This window comes from Mauremys reevesii, linkage group 7 (genome assembly GCF_016161935.1).
Source record: "Mauremys reevesii isolate NIE-2019 linkage group 7, ASM1616193v1, whole genome shotgun sequence".
Lineage (NCBI taxonomy): Eukaryota > Metazoa > Chordata > Testudines > Geoemydidae > Mauremys > Mauremys reevesii.
In genome coordinates, this window is record NC_052629.1 from 63,893,951 (window position 1) to 63,916,207 (window position 22,257).

Genomic DNA, 22,257 nt, shown 5'->3' on the forward strand with positions numbered 1-22,257 from the left:
ATTAGTCAATTAGAGTTTTGGACACAATCAGAGAAGCCAACTGAATTCCTGCATGTACATGTCCTATCATTCACCATTGCATAGAGGTTAAAATTTAATTGGGAATCAGTACCTTTAATGACATCAAGTCTTGATTTGCAAACTGGACTTGATTCTAGCTTAAAGTGGTCTGAGACACAATCTGGCAGATGAAGTTATGAACATACATGAAGCCATATGGCCTAGAAGTTTGAGACAGATCCTTGTTTTTGTTTGAGGCCAAGTACAGGTTTTTTTAAATCAGGAATCTGTCCAGTGGGTGGAAAGCTCTTGCTGCTACCAAATCTAGGAGAGTTTAATGAACTTTATAGATAGGGATGGAATCAGATTCAAACTTGAAGTTGATCCTCAAATCCTGTGGGGGGGGGGACCTCACTTTCCTTGTGGTTGCTATTACCTGCATTTGTGACTTTCTGTCCCTGCCCCTCCACCTTGCCCAGGCACAAGCCAGTCGGAAGTTAAATGTGTAAACCTTGTCAACATAGACGAGTTGCTACTACTGATAGGCACATTGTGGTGGTGAAATTCTGAAAGGAAGAACTGTTAATAATGCCCTGGAGCTATAAAAGTTAAATTTTTGTGTGTGTAGTGACACATGAAAATGAGCATCCTGCAAGTTGAGGGTAATGAACCATTCCATGGGATCTAGAGCACGGATAACTGAAGTGAGTTAGCATACAGAATTTGACATGCTATGTATAGTAGTTGGGGTTCCTGAAATATAGAATTTGATGCAAGCCCCGAGGTTTTTTTTTTTTTTTTGGGGGGGAGGGGGGAGGTGCGAGGAAACTGAGACTAGAAACCTTTCCCAATATACTCCTGAGGCACTCAGTCTATTGCACCTAGCTTGATTTAGGTGGTCTGTCTTCTAATGCATGGCACTCATATGAAAATGGTACCTGGGAAGAGGGTGGGAACGAGGCAAGGTTTGAAATTGAATGGTGTAGCTGTCCCTGATTTGAAGGACTCCTTGATCTGTGGTGGTCGCCATCCAAGCCGCCTCAAAATACAACAGATGGGAACCAAAGGATGGAGTAGAAGGTTATAGATTAGTCATGGTAGATTAGTCCAAGGGTAGTGGAACTGGCTTTTTCTAATATCTAGATCTTTATGGCTTTGCTCAGTTATGAGAATGTTTCTCTTCATATTGGAGTGTTTCTCTGTCTATACTAGAGAATGAAGATTGAGGATGAAATCTTCTTTCTGAACATAGGATTATATAAATCCAACTGAGTGTGGATCTCTAGTTTCTTAATGAGGAGACTCATCAGCCTTAGTACTAAATAAATTCTGACCATTGAATGGTAAATCATCAATGGTTGTTTGCACTTCTCTCAGGAAAATTGTTTATAGATAACCATGATGAGCTTTGCATCACAGCACTTGGAGCAGTTGAACAAACACCAGAATCAGCAGCATCTAATACAGTTTGAAGAGATTTTAGCAGTCAGTGGATCCTCTTTACAAATTTGTTTAAAGTTGTTGGAGGTGTTTTTATGCAGGGTATTACCACAACACTAATTTAGCTGTCAATTCCTTTATTAAATCCAAATACCAAATGGAATTTATGCAGTTGTTCTAAACATGCCTAAATAAGCAATTTACTACATCCAACAGCAACAAAACATGTATAAGCATTTGATTGAGATACTTAAAAATGGTCTAAACCCCAGGGTGCTTAGTCTCCTGTTGGGCAGCCCCAATATGGTCAGGCAGGTATTAGCCACAAACCCTTCAAGAGTTTAATTTTTATATCCTTAATGACATCACTTGTTTGTTAGTCAGTTACTGACTTTAGCTAAACACCAATTTGAGACATTCATCTTTATTTCCCATCTTAATCCAGATTAGATTTACAACCTCTTTTCTCTAAGGCCTTTCCTCCCCTCCGCTTTGCAGATTTTCATTGTATCAGGCTTCACATATGCTTTACTTTTAAGATAACACTGGCATGTGGGGTGGGAAGGTTCCAGCTGGATCCTTTAAAACAGATTTGTGTTGTGTTAAAACCATTTGCAGATACCTCTGCTGGTTAGAGGTTTGTTTTTTTAATTTTTTTTTTTTTTAACCAGACTAATGGGATCCCTGAGGTGCAGCCTCGGACTGTGGGATTGCTGTGCCCCCTTAACTTTCCAGTCTGGGCTGTCTCTCATAATACTTGGCTAGTGACAAGCAGCAAACTGCTCCAGGAGGAAAAAGTCAGTCTGGAGTGTGTCTCCTTGTGTGTTTTGCTTCTTGACGGACTTGCATATAGCACACTTAGAAATTATGCTCCCCCCCAAACAGTCATAGGTGTCAGTCAGGAAGAACCCCCTTGCACAGGAAGGCCATGGCTTGAAGCGAGGAGATCTAGGCTCCACCATTAGCTCTGTTCTGTGCTCTTTCTTCACATTTCAAATTGCCTTACTGCCAGTAAGACAAATGAAACAGTAACAATTACACTAACTACAAACATTAACTATTGGTTTTGTTACTTAATCATTAGACTAACAGGAAAAAGAAAAAATAGACCACAGAGGGGAACACTCTGTTGTTCAAACTCACTGCCTCAGGCATTCAAAGGAACTGGGGTTGGGATTGCTATGCCCTTTATGCCCTCAGGGAAAGAGAGGTGGCAAGGGAACACAAGGGCTACTGGACAGTACCAGTGAAAGTGTTCCCAATTCCAGTGCTGGGGCACACTCCCACAGGTGCAGTAACTTGAAGCATCAGTTAGAACCGAACCTCAGATGTTTCTAGAAGTCTATGTGGCATCAGTGCCAATGTCTATGGTTGATTGTTAGGATGTGGCTGATAATTCAGAGGAGCTGTTACTCTGGCTCCATTATTGAATGTAACCAAAAGCTATGTGGTAGAATTGTCTGTCATGTCTGCTTTGTGAGGAGCAGTGTATTCATCTGTAATTAGTGTATGATATTTGAGTGGAAAAACTAGGAGTCAATAGTAAACAGGAAAGATCTGGGAGTTATCAGTTGTGAAATTCAAGTATGTCCAACCTTCAAAAAAGAAAAAATTTAACCCTGCCTTTGCGTTGACATGACCAGCCACCCTGCAGTTTAATATTAAAAACTTATCTGTAATACAGAATAAACATGAAGAGGACAGGTGGAAAAAAATCATTCTTCCCGCCCGTTAAGCATCTGTCATGGTGGTTCACTCACTGGTAGGGTGCCTCCTGCTGGCTGCTCTGGGGAATTAGCTCTTTCCAACTCCCAGGTCCCCTTCTGCAGTGTGTTGTGGACCCTGCCACTTCCCTCCCCCACACTCTGTGACTCAGTGTGCTCTTTCTTTCTGGCCTAGCCCTCTGGCCAGGTCAGTATAGTCCTTACCCCAGAGGAGGGAATTAGTGTGTGTGGGTTTTTTGGGGTTTTTTTTTTTTTTTTTTTTACAACCAGTCTCTGGCAGTCTTGCTATTCACTGCCCAGACAGTGTGTGCTACCTCACCAGTGGCTGGTAGGGTAACCCGAGACCACTCCTTACTCTATGATCTACCTCTAATCAGCAGCCAAGGTCTGCACCATCTTAAACCTTGCTGCCATTTCCCTGAGCCTTTTCGTACACCAGTTCCCCTAGATTTCCTTCCTTCTCTAATGGCCAGAACATGGCTATAGATTCCTTCACTGCACTCTCCTTCTGCTAGCTTCCTGTCTCTGTACTAGCCCCACCTGTTCCTTCTTAGCTGGGCTCCATTATAATTCAGTGGATTATTTAGGCTGCCTAATTCCCCTTAGCTGTGGCCTATCTGGTTAATTGGCCCTTCTAGGCTAATGTCAGGTGAGCTCCCCATCACAGGGCCATTAGGTGAAACTTCACCACAGAGGCTTTGTGAGCTTCTTCACCTGAGCCCTTACAGAACCTAATGCTTATCTGGGACATAAATGAAATCAGAAGGCCACATCTGGCCAGATCTTAACATCCCTCCAATAAACCACCCGTCAGCACTGATGGAACTGAGACTTCAGTGGCCATGTTCATGAACCCTCTGCTGATAGAGAACACTCCTCTCTCCCTTACTGTCTACGGGTAGCAAGTTAGTTGTCAGATGGCTTGACCATTCAGAGGAAATCTGGGATTTTCAAAGGAGCCTAAGGGAATTCAGCACCCAAATCCCACAAATCAGAAGGAAATGGGAACCTAACTCAGGCTCCTGTGAAAATACCAGCTTTTGTGCTTAAAAGCATAAGATTGGGTGGGAGCAGCTTATAGCCCTCCCACTGACTTCTGAGATGCTGGACAAGTCACTCTTGTGACCTGTAAATTGAAGAAAGTTTCTCCATCTTACAGGCTTTACTTGCTTCCTGAGCAGCAGGACTGAGCAAGTCTCTGGGTCACTTGGTCAAGGGGTTAATTGACACAGTGTCTGCCCTTTCCCCACAACATGAGCCTCTCATACCACTTCCAGATTCTGAACTGTTTTGGTGCGGGGATGTTTTGGTGCTCCACTAGGGGATGTGGTGGAGAGTGGGGTCGGAGCAGTGAGAAGAGATGTGGAAGGGGATGGAGCAGTGCAGGGAATGGGTGGGAACTCTGCGCCTTTGCTAACCTTCACTGCTGAGGGCTGTGCTCTGAGGAACCAGCAGAACCTGAGACCTCAACCCTTATTGACGTGTAAGGGATCATCCAAACACTGTTTTGAAAACCTGGTTCAGTGACTAAAGCTATGATGGAAAAACTGGGATTCCAAAAATGTAACTTTTCTACAATCACCTTAGTGAATAAGGGATCATCTTCCAAGGGATCTTTGGTTTCCGGGAGCTCAGAAGCACTAACAGAGCAGAACCAGTGAAAGGGGGGCACCTTTCTCTTCTGTGACATACTTGAAGGAGAAGGGAAATTGAGTCAGCTGGGCTCTTTCCTCCTCCCGCTCCCCCCCCCATCCTACAATTACCTCTCTCCATCCCCTTATTCAACATTTCCTCCCATGACTGCAACCAGGGCAAAGGAGGGAGTTTAGGACCTCCTCTTGCCTCCACTAGTCCTTGATCAAGAGAAGGAACCCAAAACTTCCTTTCCTGTGCTGCCTCCAGTAATAGAGAAGGGATGCTAAGCATAGCCTTCCCCTTGCTGCTGCTGCTGCTCCTAGGGGAAAAGGGCATGTCAGCGCAGTTCAAAAGAGCTGTGGGAAAGGAGAAGGGGTTCAACTGTGTCCTCACTGGCTCCATGTCAGTCCCTGCACTGTTTCTACATTCTCTTCCCCAACTTCTCAACCCTTGAGGAAGAGGGCTGGGGAGGGAGAGTCAAGCTGCTGGACAAGCACAGAGATGCTGTGGGGGCAGTGAAGGGGCTGACATACAGCCAGTGATTTCTGTGGCTCAGATAATCACTGTGAAGGAGCCAGAAGCTGTGGAACACAAGGATGCAGAGGTTGTGGGTTTTTTTGTTTTGTTTTTTGGTTGTTGTTTTTTTGTGTTAAACAAGGAAATCAAATTCCCCCAAACTTCGTAACACAGAGTTAAGGTTGTCTGGTGATGCCTGGTGCGCTTCCCAAACATCAAATTCAGCTACACTCAAACCTCCACATATCAAGAACTATAGTTAAAGAACACCCCACACCCAAAACACAACATTCGCTTTTCCTTCTTCAGGTTATACCTAACATGTCAATAACACACACATATTAGCACTCTAGTCTCAAGATGGCACAGAACACTAGGAGCAGAGCATGGTAGGGCAAAATCTAACACCACGTTTTTTTTGCTTAGGCAAACATAGGTTTAGGTTAGGTGTAGCAAACAAGGAGCTACCTCCACCTGACACAACACTTTACAAGATTGCATCAATTTATCACCTCTTCACATTTCCCCTGCAGATTCCTTCTGAGATTGTCTTCACTTTCCCTTCACTGAGCCCTGGGGACCATAGGCATACATGCCACCAGACTGCTGACAATCCCTAAGAAGTCTCCTGTGCCCTGTTACTAACACAGACCTCCTAACTGAAACGAGGCATACTTGTTCCCCAGAGTTACACATGCATCTTTCCTCCTATTAGTGAAACCTCTGCCAACCTGTTCCGACTAATTCCACCATTCAATAGCTATTCCTGATACTGCAGCTGGATTGTGTGCAAATAAACACTGTAATTCAAATCTGTGGAAGACAGGACAAACCAGCATATTTGTAGTCATCCATGGGTACTTATTATGGCATACCCCTTGCTGAAACCTTCCCTGGGGTTAGTGCCAGCTGTAGAGGGTGGAGTGGTGACGTGTACCTTAACTCTTGGTTTCCTGCTTTGAGTGTAGCTGAACTTAGCCAGTGATGCCTTATGTCCTTCCAGAAAGTTAACACTGTACTCAATAAATTTGCGGGCAGATAATGCCAGCAAAGGATAGGAATGCACCCTGAGTGATTGCCTCTATTACTCCCTGACCAATAAGCACCACTTCAGACCAGTGAACTTCCTCAGACTTTTCTCTAGATTTTTCTTGTGGCCAAGCAACAAGAAAAGAGTGAAACTGTAGAATCCAGAGTCGATCAAAAGTTGAGAACTATCATCAGCATATTGAAGACACATTGGACAAAACACTTCAGTTTCCAAAGGAGGTTGGGGTTTCCACATTCCCTTGGAATAGGAAGGGTGACCAGAAAGAACCCAGTGGGATCCCACATAGTTGAGCTTTTGACAAAAAATGAGCAGGTAGTCTCTGTAGCCTCTTGGAGAGGAAGGAGTAAATGAAACTACTCATAAACGATCCTTCAATATCACCAATTGAAGGCTGCAAGTTTATAAAAATAAGCATGAATGACTTGCCCTGGGCTATTGTCATAAGTTAATCATCCATGAATGTCCACAGTCTGTTCTTTTATAAAGGTCTGAAAGCAGAGATCCAGGAGATCTGTGCAGTCTAATTGTTCCCAGGCACACCCTCTTAACACTTTTCTACTACCTCCTTTAACTGCTATCTCAAAGTGTTTTACAAAGCACTCTTGGCGAAGGTTATCCATCAACTGCTGTGGAGGTATTCGGATGATTCTTGGTTGGGGTGGGTGGCTGTCTGTAATTTCTAGGCTTTGATCCAGGAACTTTACCCTCAGAATATCCCAGTTCTAAAAATACTCCGCACTGTGACTACTGGTGTCATTTACTTGACCTGTTGGTGTAAGGAATAATTCAGTCTTACTTTTTAGTGGCTTCACTTATGTTCTGATGTGAAGTACTTTCCCAAGTAGAGCAGGCCTATTCTGACTCTTTCTTTTTCCTTGCAAAACTTTGAGCTCTGATTCAGGACAGATCCAGGGGTGAGCTGCAGACGATTCGCAACGGTTCGCGCGAACCGTTTGCTAAAATTAGACGCCGGACAGAGAACCAGATGCTAAAGTTCTCTGTCCGGCGTCTAATTTTAGCAAACGGTTCGCGTGAACCGTTGCGAATTCTGCCTCCACCTCCTACCATGAAGCTCCTCCTTGCTTCTCCTCCCCCACGGCTTCCCGCGAATCAGCTGTTCGCGCGGGAAGCCTGGGAGGGCTGAGAAGCAAGCAGGCTTCCCCGGCCCAGGAAGACGATGCTGAGGTAGGAAACTAGGCGGGGGGCGTGTGCCCCGGCCGGTCCCTGGCCGCGGCCCATCCCCGCCTCCCCGGCTGCAACCCTGCCCCCGTCCCGGTCCTCCCGGCCGGGCCCTGCCCGGCCCCGGGTCCCCGCCTGACCCTTCTGGCCGCGTCTCTTCCCCAGCGTTCCCGGCCGCGACCCTGCGCGGCCCCCCCCGTCCCCGGGTCCCCGCCCGACACTCACCGGCTGCGGCACGGCCCCGCCCCCGCCGCGACCCTCCCGGCCCCGCGTCCCGAACCCCTCCCCGGCCGCCCGGCTCCGGCCGCACCCTCCCCAGGTCCCCGCCCAACCCTCCCTGGCCGCGTCCCCCCCGCGCTCCCAGCCCCGCGTTCCCGGCCGCGACCCTGCCCGGCCCCCCAGGTCCCCGCCCGACCCTCACCGGCTGCGGCACGGCCCGCGTCCCGAACCCCTCCCGGCCGCCCGGCTCGGCGCACCCCCAGCCCTCCCGTGCCCCCACCTACTGGGATGCTCGGCTCTGACACGCCCCACCTCCAGCCCGGCCTGGCCCGTGGCTCCAGCCACCCCTGCTGTTTTGCCATGGGGCCGGGCTCCGGCAGCGCGGGTCTGGGCGTGGCGGCGGCCCCGGCTGCCCGGCTCCAGCTCTGGCCGCAGCCCTCCCTGGCTCCACCCGGCCAGCCACCTGGCTCCGGCCGCTGGGCTCCCGCCGCATCCTCCGGCTGCGCGACTCCTGTCCTGGCCCAGCCACGTCCAGGCAGCACGGTAAGGGGGCAGGGAAGGGGTGTTGGAGAGAGGGTAGGGGAGTTTGGGAGTGGGGGTCAGAGGGCAGGAACAGGGGATTGAACGGGGCCAGGGTCCTGGGGGCAGTCAGAAAGGCTCCGGGGTGGGTTGGGGCGGTGGGAGGCAGTCAGGGGACAGAGAGAAGGGGTGGTTGGATGGGGCAGGGGTCCTGGGGGTCCATCAGGAATGAGAGGAGGGGTTGGATGGGGCGGCGGAGGGTACTCAGGGTACAGGGAAGGGGGGTGGATGGGGCAGAGGTCCCTGGGGGGGGCGGCTGGGCCCCGGTGCCGGCCCAGGGAGTCGGGCCGAGCAGTGCCTGCTCTGGTCCGGCCGGGCTCGGGAGTTGGGCCTTGGCGCCGGTCGTGGTCCTGGCAGAGTGGACCCGGTCCCCAGGCAGTGTGGTAAGGGGCAGGAGGGGTGGGTTGTGGGGGTGGATAGGGGTCAGGGCAGTCAGAGGGCAGGGAACAGGGGGATTGAATGGGGGCAAGGGTCCCGGGGAGCAGTCAGGAAAGAGCAGGGTTGGATGAGGTGGTGGGGGCACTCGGGGACAGAGAGAAGGGGTAGTTGTATGGGGTAGGGGTTCTGGGGGGCCATTGAGAATGAGAGGAGGGGTTGGGTGGCGGCAAGGGGCAGTCAGGGGACAGGGAAGGGGGGGATGGGTCAGGGGTCTCGGAGTGTGTGTGTCAAGGAACATGAGGGGTTGGATGAAGGAGGGAACCCGTTGTTAAAAATTTGGCAGCTCATCAGTGGACAGATCTATAACTAGAGGTGAGGGTTCAGCAATTCAATAATGGTTGCATAGCCTAATGAAACTTGTATACTAGAGCAGGGGCTCGCAAACTTCAATGCACCGCAGCCCCCTTCTGACAACAAAGTTACTATATGACCCTGGGGGTGTGGAGCCCGAGCCCCACCTCTCTTGGTAGGGGTGGAGCTTGGACTTCAGCCCTGGGTCCCAGCAAATCTAATGCTGGCTCTGGCAACCTCATTTAAAATGGGGTCCTGACCCAATTTGAGGGCGGCTGTACTAGAGACTATTGTAAATTTCTGCTAACTAAGGCTCTAAAATAGCAAACAGTAAAATAATAATCCAAGGAGCCATGCAGTCAATATTTAATGAAGAAAGCACATAATTTGCTAAACTATTTTTAATTTATGATAATCAAAATACCAGCTGTTCAATGCCCTATGTCAGGGGTTCTCAAACTGGGGGTAAGGACCCTTCAAGGGGTTGTGAGGTCATTACATGGGGGGGTTGCAAGCTGTCAACCTTCACCCCAAACCCCGCTTGTCTCCAGCATTTATAATGGTGTTAAATATAGTGTTTTTAATTTATAAGGGGGGTCGCACTCAGAGGCTTGTGGGGGCACCAGTAAAAAGGTTTGAGACCCCTACCCTATATGAAATAAATCGGGAGTCTTAATCCAGTTCGTTGTAGATAAGTGTCACATCACCGTTAGGTCTCCTTTGTTGACAGTAATAGCAGAGAGGCCTAGGATTGAATGGGAGGCAGAACTGCTATTTTATTGACAGGGTGGTTCTTCCAGATCAGGAGTGTGGGGTCACGACTGCCTGTGCACCTCTCACCAGCACTAAATTGGGGTGGGGGGCTGTCCAGTTAGCAACTGTAAGGCCCTACACAGGGTTGTTTACCTCAGATATGACTGCAGTGACCTTCCACTCATTCAGATGAGCTCTTTCATCGTGTAACTTCCATAACTTTTTTTTTTTTCTCTTCCCTATCTGTGCTACTTTGGGGGGGGGGAGGAGGCAAAAAAAAATTTGCAGCTGCAGAGGGACTTTCACAGTGAAGCACACTTTCACTACATATAGCACATGTGATTCCCTACAAGGTCGCATTTTCATCACTGCTTGCATCTCTGGGGTTACAGATCTCACAGACACAGGTCCAGGCATCAGGATTCAGCTTGCATGCCACGCCATGGCCACTTTCTCCTCCCCCCCCCCCCCCCAACGCATGGCTAATACCACGCGCTCTCCTGCTAACAAACCCCCCCCCCCCCCCACTGCTTGTCCGTAGGCTTGGGGAAGCTCGCCGCCGGTGCATTCCTCCCCTCCCTCCCCCTTCGCGTGCAGGAAAGTGTTTTTTTAAGCTGCTGCATTCCAAACCCAGTAGAAAATGGCCACCCCCTTACTTACAAAGGCACACTCACCAGAGCTCTCTTCTTTCATTCTAGTGCTTGGTTGGGCTGGGAGCAGGGTAGTGGTAATCAGTCAGGTGATAAAAAGCTCTGCTGCTGGGGGGCGGGAGTGTGTGTGCTCTCTCGAGAGTCTTCCTGGAATCCACAGTCAGGGTGTACTTGTGGCGCAGCCCCTAAAATTGCATGCAGCTCAGCATAGAAGCGCATGTTTTTCGACCTGCCCCGACCTTCCGTTTGCTTCTTTGGTTTTCTGGTAGGCTTGTCTGAGCTCCTTAACTTTCACTCTGCACTGCACGGAGTCCCTGCTGTGGCCTTTAGCAGTCATAGCCTTAGAAATTCTTTCAAATACTTTTCATTTCGTTTTTTGAACGCAGTTCTGTTAGCACTGAATCATCTCCCCATATAGCGATCAGATCCATTACCTGAGCGTCCATGCTGGGGCTCTTTTTCGATTCTCAGGAGACTGCATTGTTAACTGTGCTGATGAGCTGTGCGTGGTCACCTGTGATGATGAGCTCCCACGCTGTCGAAGCAGGAAATGAATTTCAAGTCGGGGCTTTTCCTGTCTACCTGGCCAGTGCATCCGAGTTGAGAATGCTGTCCAGAGCGGTCAGTGGTGCACTGTGGGATAGGGCCAACAATACCACGTCACACACACACTAACCCTATTCGATATTAATACCGATATAGCGCGCGCTACTCCTCCGGGGCAGAGTACAGAAACCGATTTAAAGAGCCATTAAAATCGATATAAGGTGACTGCTGGTGTGGTGTGGGTTAAATCGTTTTACACACAAAAAATTTTTTAAACGCCTAGTGTAGACCAGGCCTGAGCCAATCCATTTGAAGGATGATCCAGGAGCACTTGCTAGGGTCAGAATTTAAACAAATCAACGTTTAGCAGCTCAGCATTTCAGTATGAGTGATGCAGGTTTGTTAATGTTGCTCATGCTGATCCATAGAATCTGTGGGCTTTAACAGCAAGACAATTTTTAGAGTTTAAAAATGCTCCATGATTCAGACATCTGATCCAAAGACCTCTTGCAGTCCATGGGACTCTCTGTATAGACTACACTGGGCTTTGAATCCTTGTAGAAATGAACTGTAATCTCTGTAGCCAGATCCAGAGCTGCTTGTATTGAAACTCTCCTATGCAGCTTTGTTTGTTTGCTGTGAATTGGGGTTTGGCTTTAACAAATAGGCTATTGTATTAATATTAAAATACATGTAAGAACTATTCTAAGATTTCATAGCTGATTACTTTCATGTGTGTGTCCTATGCTGGTGTGGAACAATACTGACAGTGGTTGATTAGACTTAGCCACACAAATGTGGTATCTTGAGAGACTTTGCAGAGGTTTAATGTGCAGTGCCTGCTAAATTCAGGACAAGGTTAGTCAAACTGGATTAAAGCAGTTATGTCCAGGCTGCTCTGTTTAAGAACACTTCACTCATCTTAAAAGTTGCTCACTTTTTTTCAAATTCTGTTCCTGTTCCAGTAACAAACTAAACATTGGATGAATTTAACCCTATGTATGCTCAATGGAGACTTGCAATAGTGTTAATTTCCAGGATGGATTGATTTAAATCGAGGGAATGTAAAACATCAAGTGGAAAAGCCTTGATTGAAATCAGATTTTAATCAACTTTTTCATTTATACTTGTTTTCTTGAAAGGATGCATTCTCAGTGGCTCATGTAACCGTTAAAATATGTTGATTTACAATTAAATAGAACCTTTACACTAGATTTGGTACATCTTTTTTCTACTTAGCAGGGTATACTATAACTATATACATTTATTTAAGCAATATATAGCTCATTATTTTCAGATTCTTGTTAAAGTACATTTTTAGTATGAAACAGATGCAGAATACTTTTTTATTTACTAGATAATTAACTTTCTGCTCATGATTTGTGTCATGAAGCATTATGATGGTAACTTGGAATCTAATTACACACATGGCATATACAACTTATTTTTATTAAACAAAACAACCTTAAATGTTTTGGATACATAAACTTCTCTTATCAAAATATGTTTCACATTTACAACTAATTGATTTATTAAATTTGATTCTTTCAGGTCAGCTTGGGACATTTTTTCTCATATGGCTATGTGACTGGAGCTTAAGTTCCTACTCACCTAAATATCTTGAAAATGAAACGGTCTAAGTTACTTAGGCTGACCTTTTGTGCCATATGTATACAGCTTGACCTCAAAAGTTAGAATCAAGGAAATAGTTAGAAATAAAAAGCTTTTGATAGAGGCTCAGGGTTCAGCATATTATTTCATGTTAAATGTTTGACATTATAAATTTAGACCTAACGTGTTATGGGATATTTAGATTTCATTTTAAACAGGTTTATTTTCTAAAAGGAAAAAAAAACTTAAATAATCAAAATCCAATTTAAATTACAAAAATCTGTTTTTTTTTTTATTCATTCTTATCAACCCTGTTAATTTCTAGTGTCTTCTCCTCCTGCAGCTAAGTACCACAGATGATTACTAAGGCCTGGTCTACACTGGGCGGGGGGGGGGGGGTCGATCTGAGGTACGCAACTTCAGCTACGCGAATAGCGTAGCTGAAGTTGAAGTACCTTAGTTCGAATTACTTACCCATCCTCACGGCGCGGGATCGACGTCCGCGGCTCCCCCGTCGACTCCGCCACCGCTGTTCGCGGTGGTGGAGTTCCGGAGTCGATGGGAGCGCGTTCGGAGTTGAATGTATTGCGTCTAGATGAGATGCGATATATCGAACTCTGAGAAATTGATTGCTACCTGCCGATATGGCGGGTAGTGAAGACGTACCCTAAGTATCCTCTTCTAAAGTTCCATCTTGAGCCAATGGGACTCTTAAGCCTGTATAAGGGCCACAAGATGTGGCCTTTTTTTGCTGCTCTTTGCATCTCGACTAGGAAAAAAGATGTTTAACTCCAGTTAGCTAAGTCAAAGTAAAATCCTAGTGAAGACAAGACCAATGTGTTGGCTACAAGGTTGAGGGGTTTTGTGCTGACTTCCCTTTCCCTGCCCCCACGCCCCCCCCCCCCCCCGATGGGAATATCAGTCAACTTTTACTCAATTATTTTACTCAGTAAAATAAATCTTACAGAATAGTAACCTTGTCTTTCTAAAATAAAAAATAGTGGCTGTTTAACACATCTCTTCAAACTATTTCAGGTACAGGAGTGTTTGTCTATACATGCCACAACATCTTGTGGTGGTTTTTTTTTGTTTGTTTTTTTGGGGGTGGGGTGGGGGGGAGTTTGAGAAGACAGCTCTTCTGGTGTAAGAGTAACCTTGATGCACACTCTTACCACTGTGCAGATGCAAGTATATCTTTTTAAAAAGGCCAAACAACAAGTTAATGTTCAAGTGTTTGTTTTTTAGTATTATTGCAGCTTTTACCTTAAAAACTACTGTGCATCTTTTCTGACCAGTTTGATGGATGAACCTGTTTTGCTTTCATTTTCTGGTCAGTATCTAAAAGCCATGTTAGAGCATTGCAAGTGACTTGGAAACTCAACAAAATGAGCAGATGCTCGAGTTTTGTGAACAGCAGAAAGTGTCTGGAACTAAACACTTTTCCCAGTAGCCTGACAAGTCTCAAGCATTGGGTATATTTGGGGGGGCGGGGGGGGGAGGAGGAGGAGGGAGGAGAAGCTTTGTGCGTGAGTCATTAAACATGGAGGTTTCAGGCCTATGTAAATATTTTTGTGGCTGAGTTGTGTTTCTTAAGGAATAAGAGGTTGCCATTTCACAGCCATCTTGGCCAGGCCACCCAGATTAATGAAAATACTGTTTTTCAATGGCTTTTCCTGGATATATGAAGCTGCTGTTCTTTCCATCCCCAATGCCCTAGAAACTGACACAGATTAACTATGTTGGTTTTTCACAACTGAGTACCCTTGTAAAACTCGATACAGAAGAACCAAGGGTTATGTTGTAAGCAAGACACACACATTCTTTTACCTACTTAGCACTGATAAGGCCTCAACTGGCATATTATGTACAGTTCTCACCACCACACTTTGGGAAAGATGTGGACAATTTGGAGAGCAACAAGAATGATTCAATGCCTAGAAAACCTGACCTACCAGGAAATACTGGGGGAAAATGGGTTTGTTTAGTCTGGCGAAGAGAAGACTGAGGGGGGACATAGCTTTCAAGTACATAATAGGTTATTATAAAGAGAAGGGAGATAAATTGTTCTCCTTGGCCACTGAGGACAGGACAAGAAGCAATGGGCTTAAATTCCAGCAAGGGAGATTTAGTTTAGACATTAGGAAAAGCTTCCTGTCAGGGTAGTTAAGCACTGGAACAAATTACCTAGGGAGGTTTTGGAATCTGTCATCAGAGGTTTTTAAGAACAGGTTAGACAAACACCTGTCAGGGATGGTCTAGATTATATATAGTTTTACCTCAGTGCAGGCGACTGGACTAGATGACCTATCAAAGACCTTTCCAGTCTTACATTTCTATGATGCTTTGTTTTGACTTTTTGAAGTTTGAACTTAAAACTACACTTGAATATGCAATTATGTTTTTATCAGTTCACAGTTGTGCTGCTGGACAGAGTAAATAGGTTTAATACTTGCTTAGCTATTCTTTAAAGTGTGGGTGCCTTCAATTTAAAAAAAAAAAAAGTCCTAAGTACTTACTACAGTAACAGCTTACTGTCCTTGTGGGTATTTCCTTTTATTAAAGAATTGCAGCAAATACTGCAGTAAAGCAAAATATATGATGAGTAACTTAAAAAAAATTCACGGTGCATGTTGGTACAGAGCCAACACCTGAGTGAAGGGAAGGTGGGAGGAGAGGTAATGTCAATCTTCAAATCACTTCCATCTGTATAACATGTGTGAATGTGTCTCCAACAGAAAATGATCCACAGTCTGTTTCTTATAAACTGTTCTGGTGATATATTCTTGGAGAAGCACTGGAAGAGCGTTGTGAGCCAATCTGTGTGTGATTATTTCTTTGAAGCTCAAGAGAAAGCAGCCGATGTTGAGAATGTGCCCCCTGTCATCTCAACGCCCCACCACTACCTCATCAGCATCTACCGGGAAAAAATCTTCTTTGTGTCTGTCATACAGACAGAAGTGCCACCACTCTTTGTAATTGAATTCCTGCACCGAGTAGCAGATACATTTCAGGTCTGTCACTGATAAATTCTTTGAATTTTCAGATTGGCCAAGTGTGTCTCTTGCACAAGTTTGACAGAGAGGGTTTTGCTACTATTTTTTTAATCTGATTCCCCTTGTGATCTATAGTCTTTTTTTTTTAAATCAGCGTTTTGCTTAATAAAGCACAACGTCACAAAAGGTTTGTTTTGCTTCTTTACTTTTGGTATTAACTTGCAGTAAACATACACATCAAACAAATCAAATACTGACTTACACAATCTTACCAAAAGGTGGAAGCTTTTATATTATTCATGTTATACTGATGCATCTGGTGTAATAAAACTGCCAGTTACAATTGTAATTTTTGTAATACAGTTTACCATGATGCAGCTTAAAGCTACTTGACAGATAAAACGAATAGCACTGAAGAACCTACATGGTGGTGTATTCAGAGTATTCCCTGAACTGAACAATGACCAGAGACTATACCCATACTTGCACTGGACTCTATAATAATCCTGTGATTCAAGACATGTCCAGAAATGCCCTTGCTAGCATTATTAGTAGTTTGTTTTATAAGCAAAATAAACTTTAAAGTGTTTTTAATATGAATAAAAATCCTTTTCCTTTGTAATCTCTGATTTGTTTAGGATTATTTTGGAGGGTGCTCTGAGACTGCAATTAAGGACAATATGGTTATTGTGTATGAGCTTCTAGAAGAAATGTTAGACAATGGCTTTCCATTGGCAACGGAATCAAATATCTTAAAAGAGTTGATTAAACCTCCCACGATTCTGCGCTCTGTTGTCAATTCCATCACAGGTATGATTAAAACATAACTAGCTTTGACGTTTTTTTTTTTTTAAATAAAATTAACTACTCTCTGGGAATACCAGTGATCAGTTGTTCAGTCAAGCTGGAAGGGCATATCGAGTAGGGTCCCACAGGGATTGGGCCTGGGTTCAGTTCTGTTCAATATCTTCATCAGTGATATAGAAAGTATGATACCACCAAGCTGGGAGGGGTTGCAGGTGTTTTGGAGGATGGGATTAAAATTCAAAATGATCTGGACAAAAACTGGAGAAATGGTCTGAAGTAAACAGGATGAAATTCAATAAGGACAAATGCCAAGTACTCCACTTAGGAAGGAACAATCAGTTAGACACATACAAAATGAGAAATGACTACCTAGGAGGAAGTACTCTGGAAAGCGATCTGGGGGTCAGAGTGGATCACAAGGTAAATGTGAGTCAATACTGTTGCCACTGTTGCGCAAAAAAAAAAAAAAAGCAAACATCATTCTGGGATGTAGTAAGCAAGACATCAGAAGTAATTTTTCTGCTCTACTCCATACTGATTAGGCCTTAACTGGAGTATTGTTGCCTAGTTATGGGTGCCACATTTTACGAAAGACGTGGACAAATTTGAAAGTCCAGAGAAGAGCAACAAAAATTATTAAAGGTCTAGAAAACATGACCAGTGAGGAAAGATTGAATAAACTGGGTTTAGTCTGGAGACGGGAAGACTGAGAATGGACATAATAGTTTAAGTACATAAAAGATTGTTACAAGGAGGAGGGTGAAAAATTGTTCTCGTTTACCCTCTGAGGATAGAACAAGAAGCAATGGATTTAAATTGCAGTAAGGGAGGTTTAGGTTGGACTTTAGGAAAAACTTCCTAACTGTCAGGATAGTTAAGCACTGGAACAAATTACCTAGGGAGGTTGTGAAATCTCAGGCCTGGTCTACACTGGGGGGGGATCGATCTAAGTTACGCAACTTCAGCTACGTAAATAACGTAGCTGAAGTTGATGTAGTTAGACCTACTTACTGTGGTGTCTTCACTGCGGTGAGTCGACTGCTGTTGCTTCCCTGTCAACTCTGCCTGCGTCTCTCACGGTGGTGGAGTACAGGAGTTGACGGGAGAGCACTCGCAATTTATTGCGTCTACACTAGATTGCTGGATCAATCGCTGCCCACCAATCTGGTGGGTAGTGTAGACATACCCTCAGTGATTAGAGGTTTTTAAGAACTGGTTAGACAAACACCTGTCAGGAATGGTCTAGTTATTAGTCCTGCCTTGAGTGCAGGGTATGGGACTAGATGACCTCTCAATGTCCCTTACAGTCCTACACTTCTATTATTCTATATTTCATGTTCAAGGCTAAGAACCATTTTCCTATCTGAATTTTGACTACGGGAAGGTAAAATATTTAGATGTGCCTTAAGCAACCTTGGTTTCTAAATCACTAATGCTGCATTATTAGCACTCTAAAAGCTCCTGCTGACTCAGGTAAAATATTTAGAGGTACAAAGAATGCAGAGTAGAGCACTGTCAGAAAGGACTTTTTCAGAAAATGTGACTCTGGATAATCCAAGTAAGGAAATCCTGGTGTTTATAATTTGTAGTTCCTGGGTTCATCTTATTTTGGTGCATAACTGTGGGATCTGGAACAAACCTCTTCTAATGGATTGTTTGTGTTTTTTCCAGGCAGTAGCAATATGGGTGAAACACTTCCCACTGGACAGCTGTCCAACATTCCTTGGCGCAGAGCAGTGGTAAAGTACACAAACAACGAAGCCTATTTTGATGTAATTGAAGAAATAGATGCAATTATAGACAAATCAGGTAAGGTGCCATGTCAACGTAGATTTGCTTGTCAAAGGTCGTTTCAACATTCTATTTAGCTAGTGCTCTTTAGCAAGAATTCAAGCAGTCTAACTGACTGCCTCTATACATAACAATTAAGTGTGCTGCCCATTTGCAATACCATGCACAAACTTATTTCATTTCATAATAGCAATATGGCCTGGGCCACTTACTCAGCAAGCTTTTGATTTTTAAGAAGTACCCTGCAACTAGATAATCATGGCTTATCTATTGGTACCTTCTTACAGTTACTAGAAGAAACCTATTTCTTGAAGGCCAAAGCTTTAAGCTGGTCTGTTTATCTTTATGTCCACTGTTCTTTTGTTCTAACAACTCATCCTTATGTTCAAGGCTCCTCACTGTATGAGCAGGACAAACATTGTCACTTGCCACCTCTCCAGCTTCCCCATTATCTGCCTCTGTGTAACAGTGAGAGAATGCCCTTTTCCAACTAGCCAGCCCATATGAATGCTGAATATTAAAATCCCTTGGGGAGTGGGGGGCGGTTGGAAAGCATGACAGTCAGAATACCTTGACACACAACATGGAATGCACTTAACTTGCTCAATACCATCCAAAAAATGTAATGGGTATACCCAGTCAGTAATGGTATAACAAAATTGCCATCTGTATTTCCATTATGGCTCCCTCTTCCAGAAAGGTCTGAGGCTATTTGAATCCTATGTTGTTGCACTAGTTGTGAGCAGTTCATATACCCACTTCGTCGGATGCATGCATTCGATGAAGTGGATATTCACCCCCGAAAGCTCATGCTCCAATACATTTCAAATGGTATCTCTTCCTCTTTAGGCACTAAACTAAATACTAGCCTACAGTTTCCTCTCTTCTGGCCCATTTCAAAATGAGTGAACAGTAGCTGCTGCATCTCTTTTATCCCAATTAATTGTTCTGTTGTATGGCTACATAAGCCTGGAATTCCATTAAAGATCCAAGACCTTTTTGTTCCCTTGGGGCATTTAAGGCAGCAGTTGCTTGCTAGATAAGAAGTCTCATGGTGTTGCCTTGTCTGTCAAGACATGACAGATGTAAGAGACTTATTTCATTAAACAATGAGAATAACCCACAACATTGCAATCTATGAAAGCCAAAGATAATCCAGGCAAGTGTTTCCTGACAAGAGCTGATCACCTGTGCGTATCACATTTTTGTCTTGCTTCAGCTTCCATATGTAACACTGCACAATTTATTAGGAGTAGAATGGTGTAGGGAAGAGCTTTCATGTGTCGCATTACCCAGGGTACAATTTGAACTGTTGAACAGCTGATGCTATCAATTCTCCAGCCTCTGGTGCCTTTTACAGTGCTTCACTATGAGAGCTACCTCTCCTGGTCTCCTCACACAGCTTCCAGCCAATGAATCACTCCAGCTATACTGTCTGAGTGCTACAGCCAGCAACTCTTGAATTCCAGCTAATTTCCAGTCCCAGACTTTCCCCAGAAACGTGCATGTTATACTACCCAGCCTTCCCCTAGACAAAACAATCTCATCTAAAGTCCATCATTTTATTTATAGAAAATGATATGCACAAATCCTGTTATACCAAATGGAGTTTCTCAAGCACTTCAGTCCAACACTAGTTTAGATAAAACAAGTTTGTTTAGCTACAGAAAGATAGATAGATTTTAAGTGATTACAAGTAATGAGGCATATAGGTCAGAATTGGTTACAAAAATAAAAAGTAACACAGCTGATATCTAACTTTAGCAAGCTAAGTGAATTCAAAGCAAAAGGTCTCTTGCATGTTCTATCAGACTTACTGGCAGAATTCCTTTTAGACAGGATTCCTCCCTCAATCCAAAGCCATTTTTGTTCCTCAAGTAGTGGTGTTGCCATAGGTAGAAAGAAAGAGAAATGATTTGGAGCATCTGTTCCCCATTCTTTATACTTTTCCTTTTCTGTGAGAATAGTCTCCAGCTAGAGTTCAGGAGACAGTCTATGGGGACAGGAACTTCCAGCTGTTTCTTTGCCAAGATGTTAATTTCTCACTGACACTCTTTTTCCTGTCCAAAATTAGCCAATTAACCAGATGATGGTGTATTTGATTTTGTTGATACCTGGCTGAGGCATCAGTTTGCCTCTTGTCACCAAGGAACTGGTTTGTGACTGCTCTTAGTAATATCATACAGTAAAATCTTATAACTTTACATACAATGTTGCCACACATTTTGCCAGGACAATTATGATGATCAGCAAATTGAGTTTTCAAATGATACCTCACAGGGCATGTTCCATACAGAATTTATCATAGTCCTGTAAAGAGGTGAACATAGGATTATAGATTGAGAATATTGTGACAAACACATATTCGCCGCTGCTAGGGACAGGATGTCTGTTTAGACACAGCAATGTTAAGTGTAGCAAATAATATGTGATTAAGCAATAATCAACTGGGATGGGACTAGAACAATTTGTTTGCTGCAGCTAATCTACCTCAGCAAGCCTTCTGTGATATATGTAACAAGAATGATACTTTCTGTTTGCATAGCTGGGTGCTAAACATACTGATATCTGCACCATTGTATATGATGCATTTATGTCCTCTTTATTGCACCTCCTGTTATATTTGGTAAGCTATCCACAGTATACTAAACCATGTCTCTCTCTCACTACTTTTCCAGGTTCCACAGTCTTTGCAGAAATTCAAGGTGTCATTGATTCCTGCATTAAGTTGTCAGGAATGCCTGATCTTTCTCTTTCTTTCATGGTAAACCTAGCAATGCAATCAGCTATCTAAATGTAACTGTATTGTATTGTATTTCTAGCAGAGTTATGCAAAAAAGATTGAAATGTTGCCTTCAATCCATAGTGTACAGAGAGAAGACTCCAGCTGCTTCATGACTGAGCAGAATGCTCTTATGTAGTCAGCCACGTTACCCATTTTGAATAGTGCATGAAACTTTGCATTGCTGTCACTGCTAGCCACCTTGTTCAGTAATTAGTAATGGGGATGTAGAGTCTTTTGTCCCTAGGTCAGCAGTAACTGACAGCTGCCATTATCTGACTGATTGTGGTGCAGAGTCCTAACAATAGGTTGTCACATCAAAACTAGCTCTCCTCAGATGGCTTCCTTGAGGGCAAAGGAGTGAATGCGCCTGGAGATTAAGTTGGCGTCTCTCACTTAAAGCCAATCCCTACAAGTCCCAGCTTAGGCACTGTGAGGGGAAACTGGCATTCCTATTGTCCACTGGCTGTACCTGGTCTGATGATCAGGACTGTCAATCTAGCACCTCTCCACAGCAGCAAAGCTAGGATGCAGGGGGTGAGGAAGGAATATAAACCAACTGATATCAAACCTTCACCAGATGTGGGAGAAGCTTACATCTGTCTCGTTTCCTGTAGAACCCGAGGCTTCTGGATGACGTCAGTTTCCATCCCTGTATTCGGTTCAAGCGTTGGGAGTCTGAAAGAGTGCTCTCATTTATTCCTCCAGATGGCAACTTCAGACTGATATCCTACCGTGTGAGCTCCCAAAAGTAAGTTTTGTGTTAGCTCCCCAGTCTTCACTTCGGACGTGTCTGCACAGTGCGTTAGTCCATGCGAGAGGGGAGCAAATTGTAGTGCGGACTAGGATGTTGGCCACTAAATTTCCTGTGCAGACCCTGCTGGCATGTGCTAAAAGTTTCAAACAGGATTCATTAATGTGCCCTAGGGAACTTTTATTACACACCAGCAGGTGCCACATTAGCCATTTAGTGTGCACCATGGTAATGCACACTAGAATCTACAACTCACTCATGTGGGCTAATGCACCCTGTAAACAAGCCTTGGAATAATCTCATGAACATCTCAATTTGCTCTGACTCTTGATTTAATGACTGGAATTCTCATTATTGCTAAATGCATGTGCATGGGTAGCTGTCTCAGATTTATTTAATCTGATGCTCTGTCATAGTTTTTCTAACACAAAACCCTGCTTGGCAGAGATGCTGATATCATCTCAGTTGTGATTGTTCAACTGGGCAGATCGCTAGCTT

At 44.4% G+C, this 22,257-nt stretch overlaps 1 protein-coding gene across 1 annotated transcript in view; it reads left to right on the forward strand.

The window, feature by feature from the left end:
- AP3M1 (adaptor related protein complex 3 subunit mu 1) overlaps positions 1-22,257 on the forward strand; it is a 37,975-nt gene that overhangs the window by 9,382 nt on the left and 6,336 nt on the right. The window contains exons 2-6 of the mRNA XM_039547057.1: positions 15,368-15,643; positions 16,264-16,435; positions 18,104-18,241; positions 20,902-20,987; positions 21,623-21,756. Coding sequence (XP_039402991.1) covers positions 15,371-15,643; positions 16,264-16,435; positions 18,104-18,241; positions 20,902-20,987; positions 21,623-21,756 — 803 coding nt within the window. The 5' untranslated portion in view covers positions 15,368-15,370. The remainder of the gene's footprint in view (positions 1-15,367; positions 15,644-16,263; positions 16,436-18,103; positions 18,242-20,901; positions 20,988-21,622; positions 21,757-22,257) is intronic.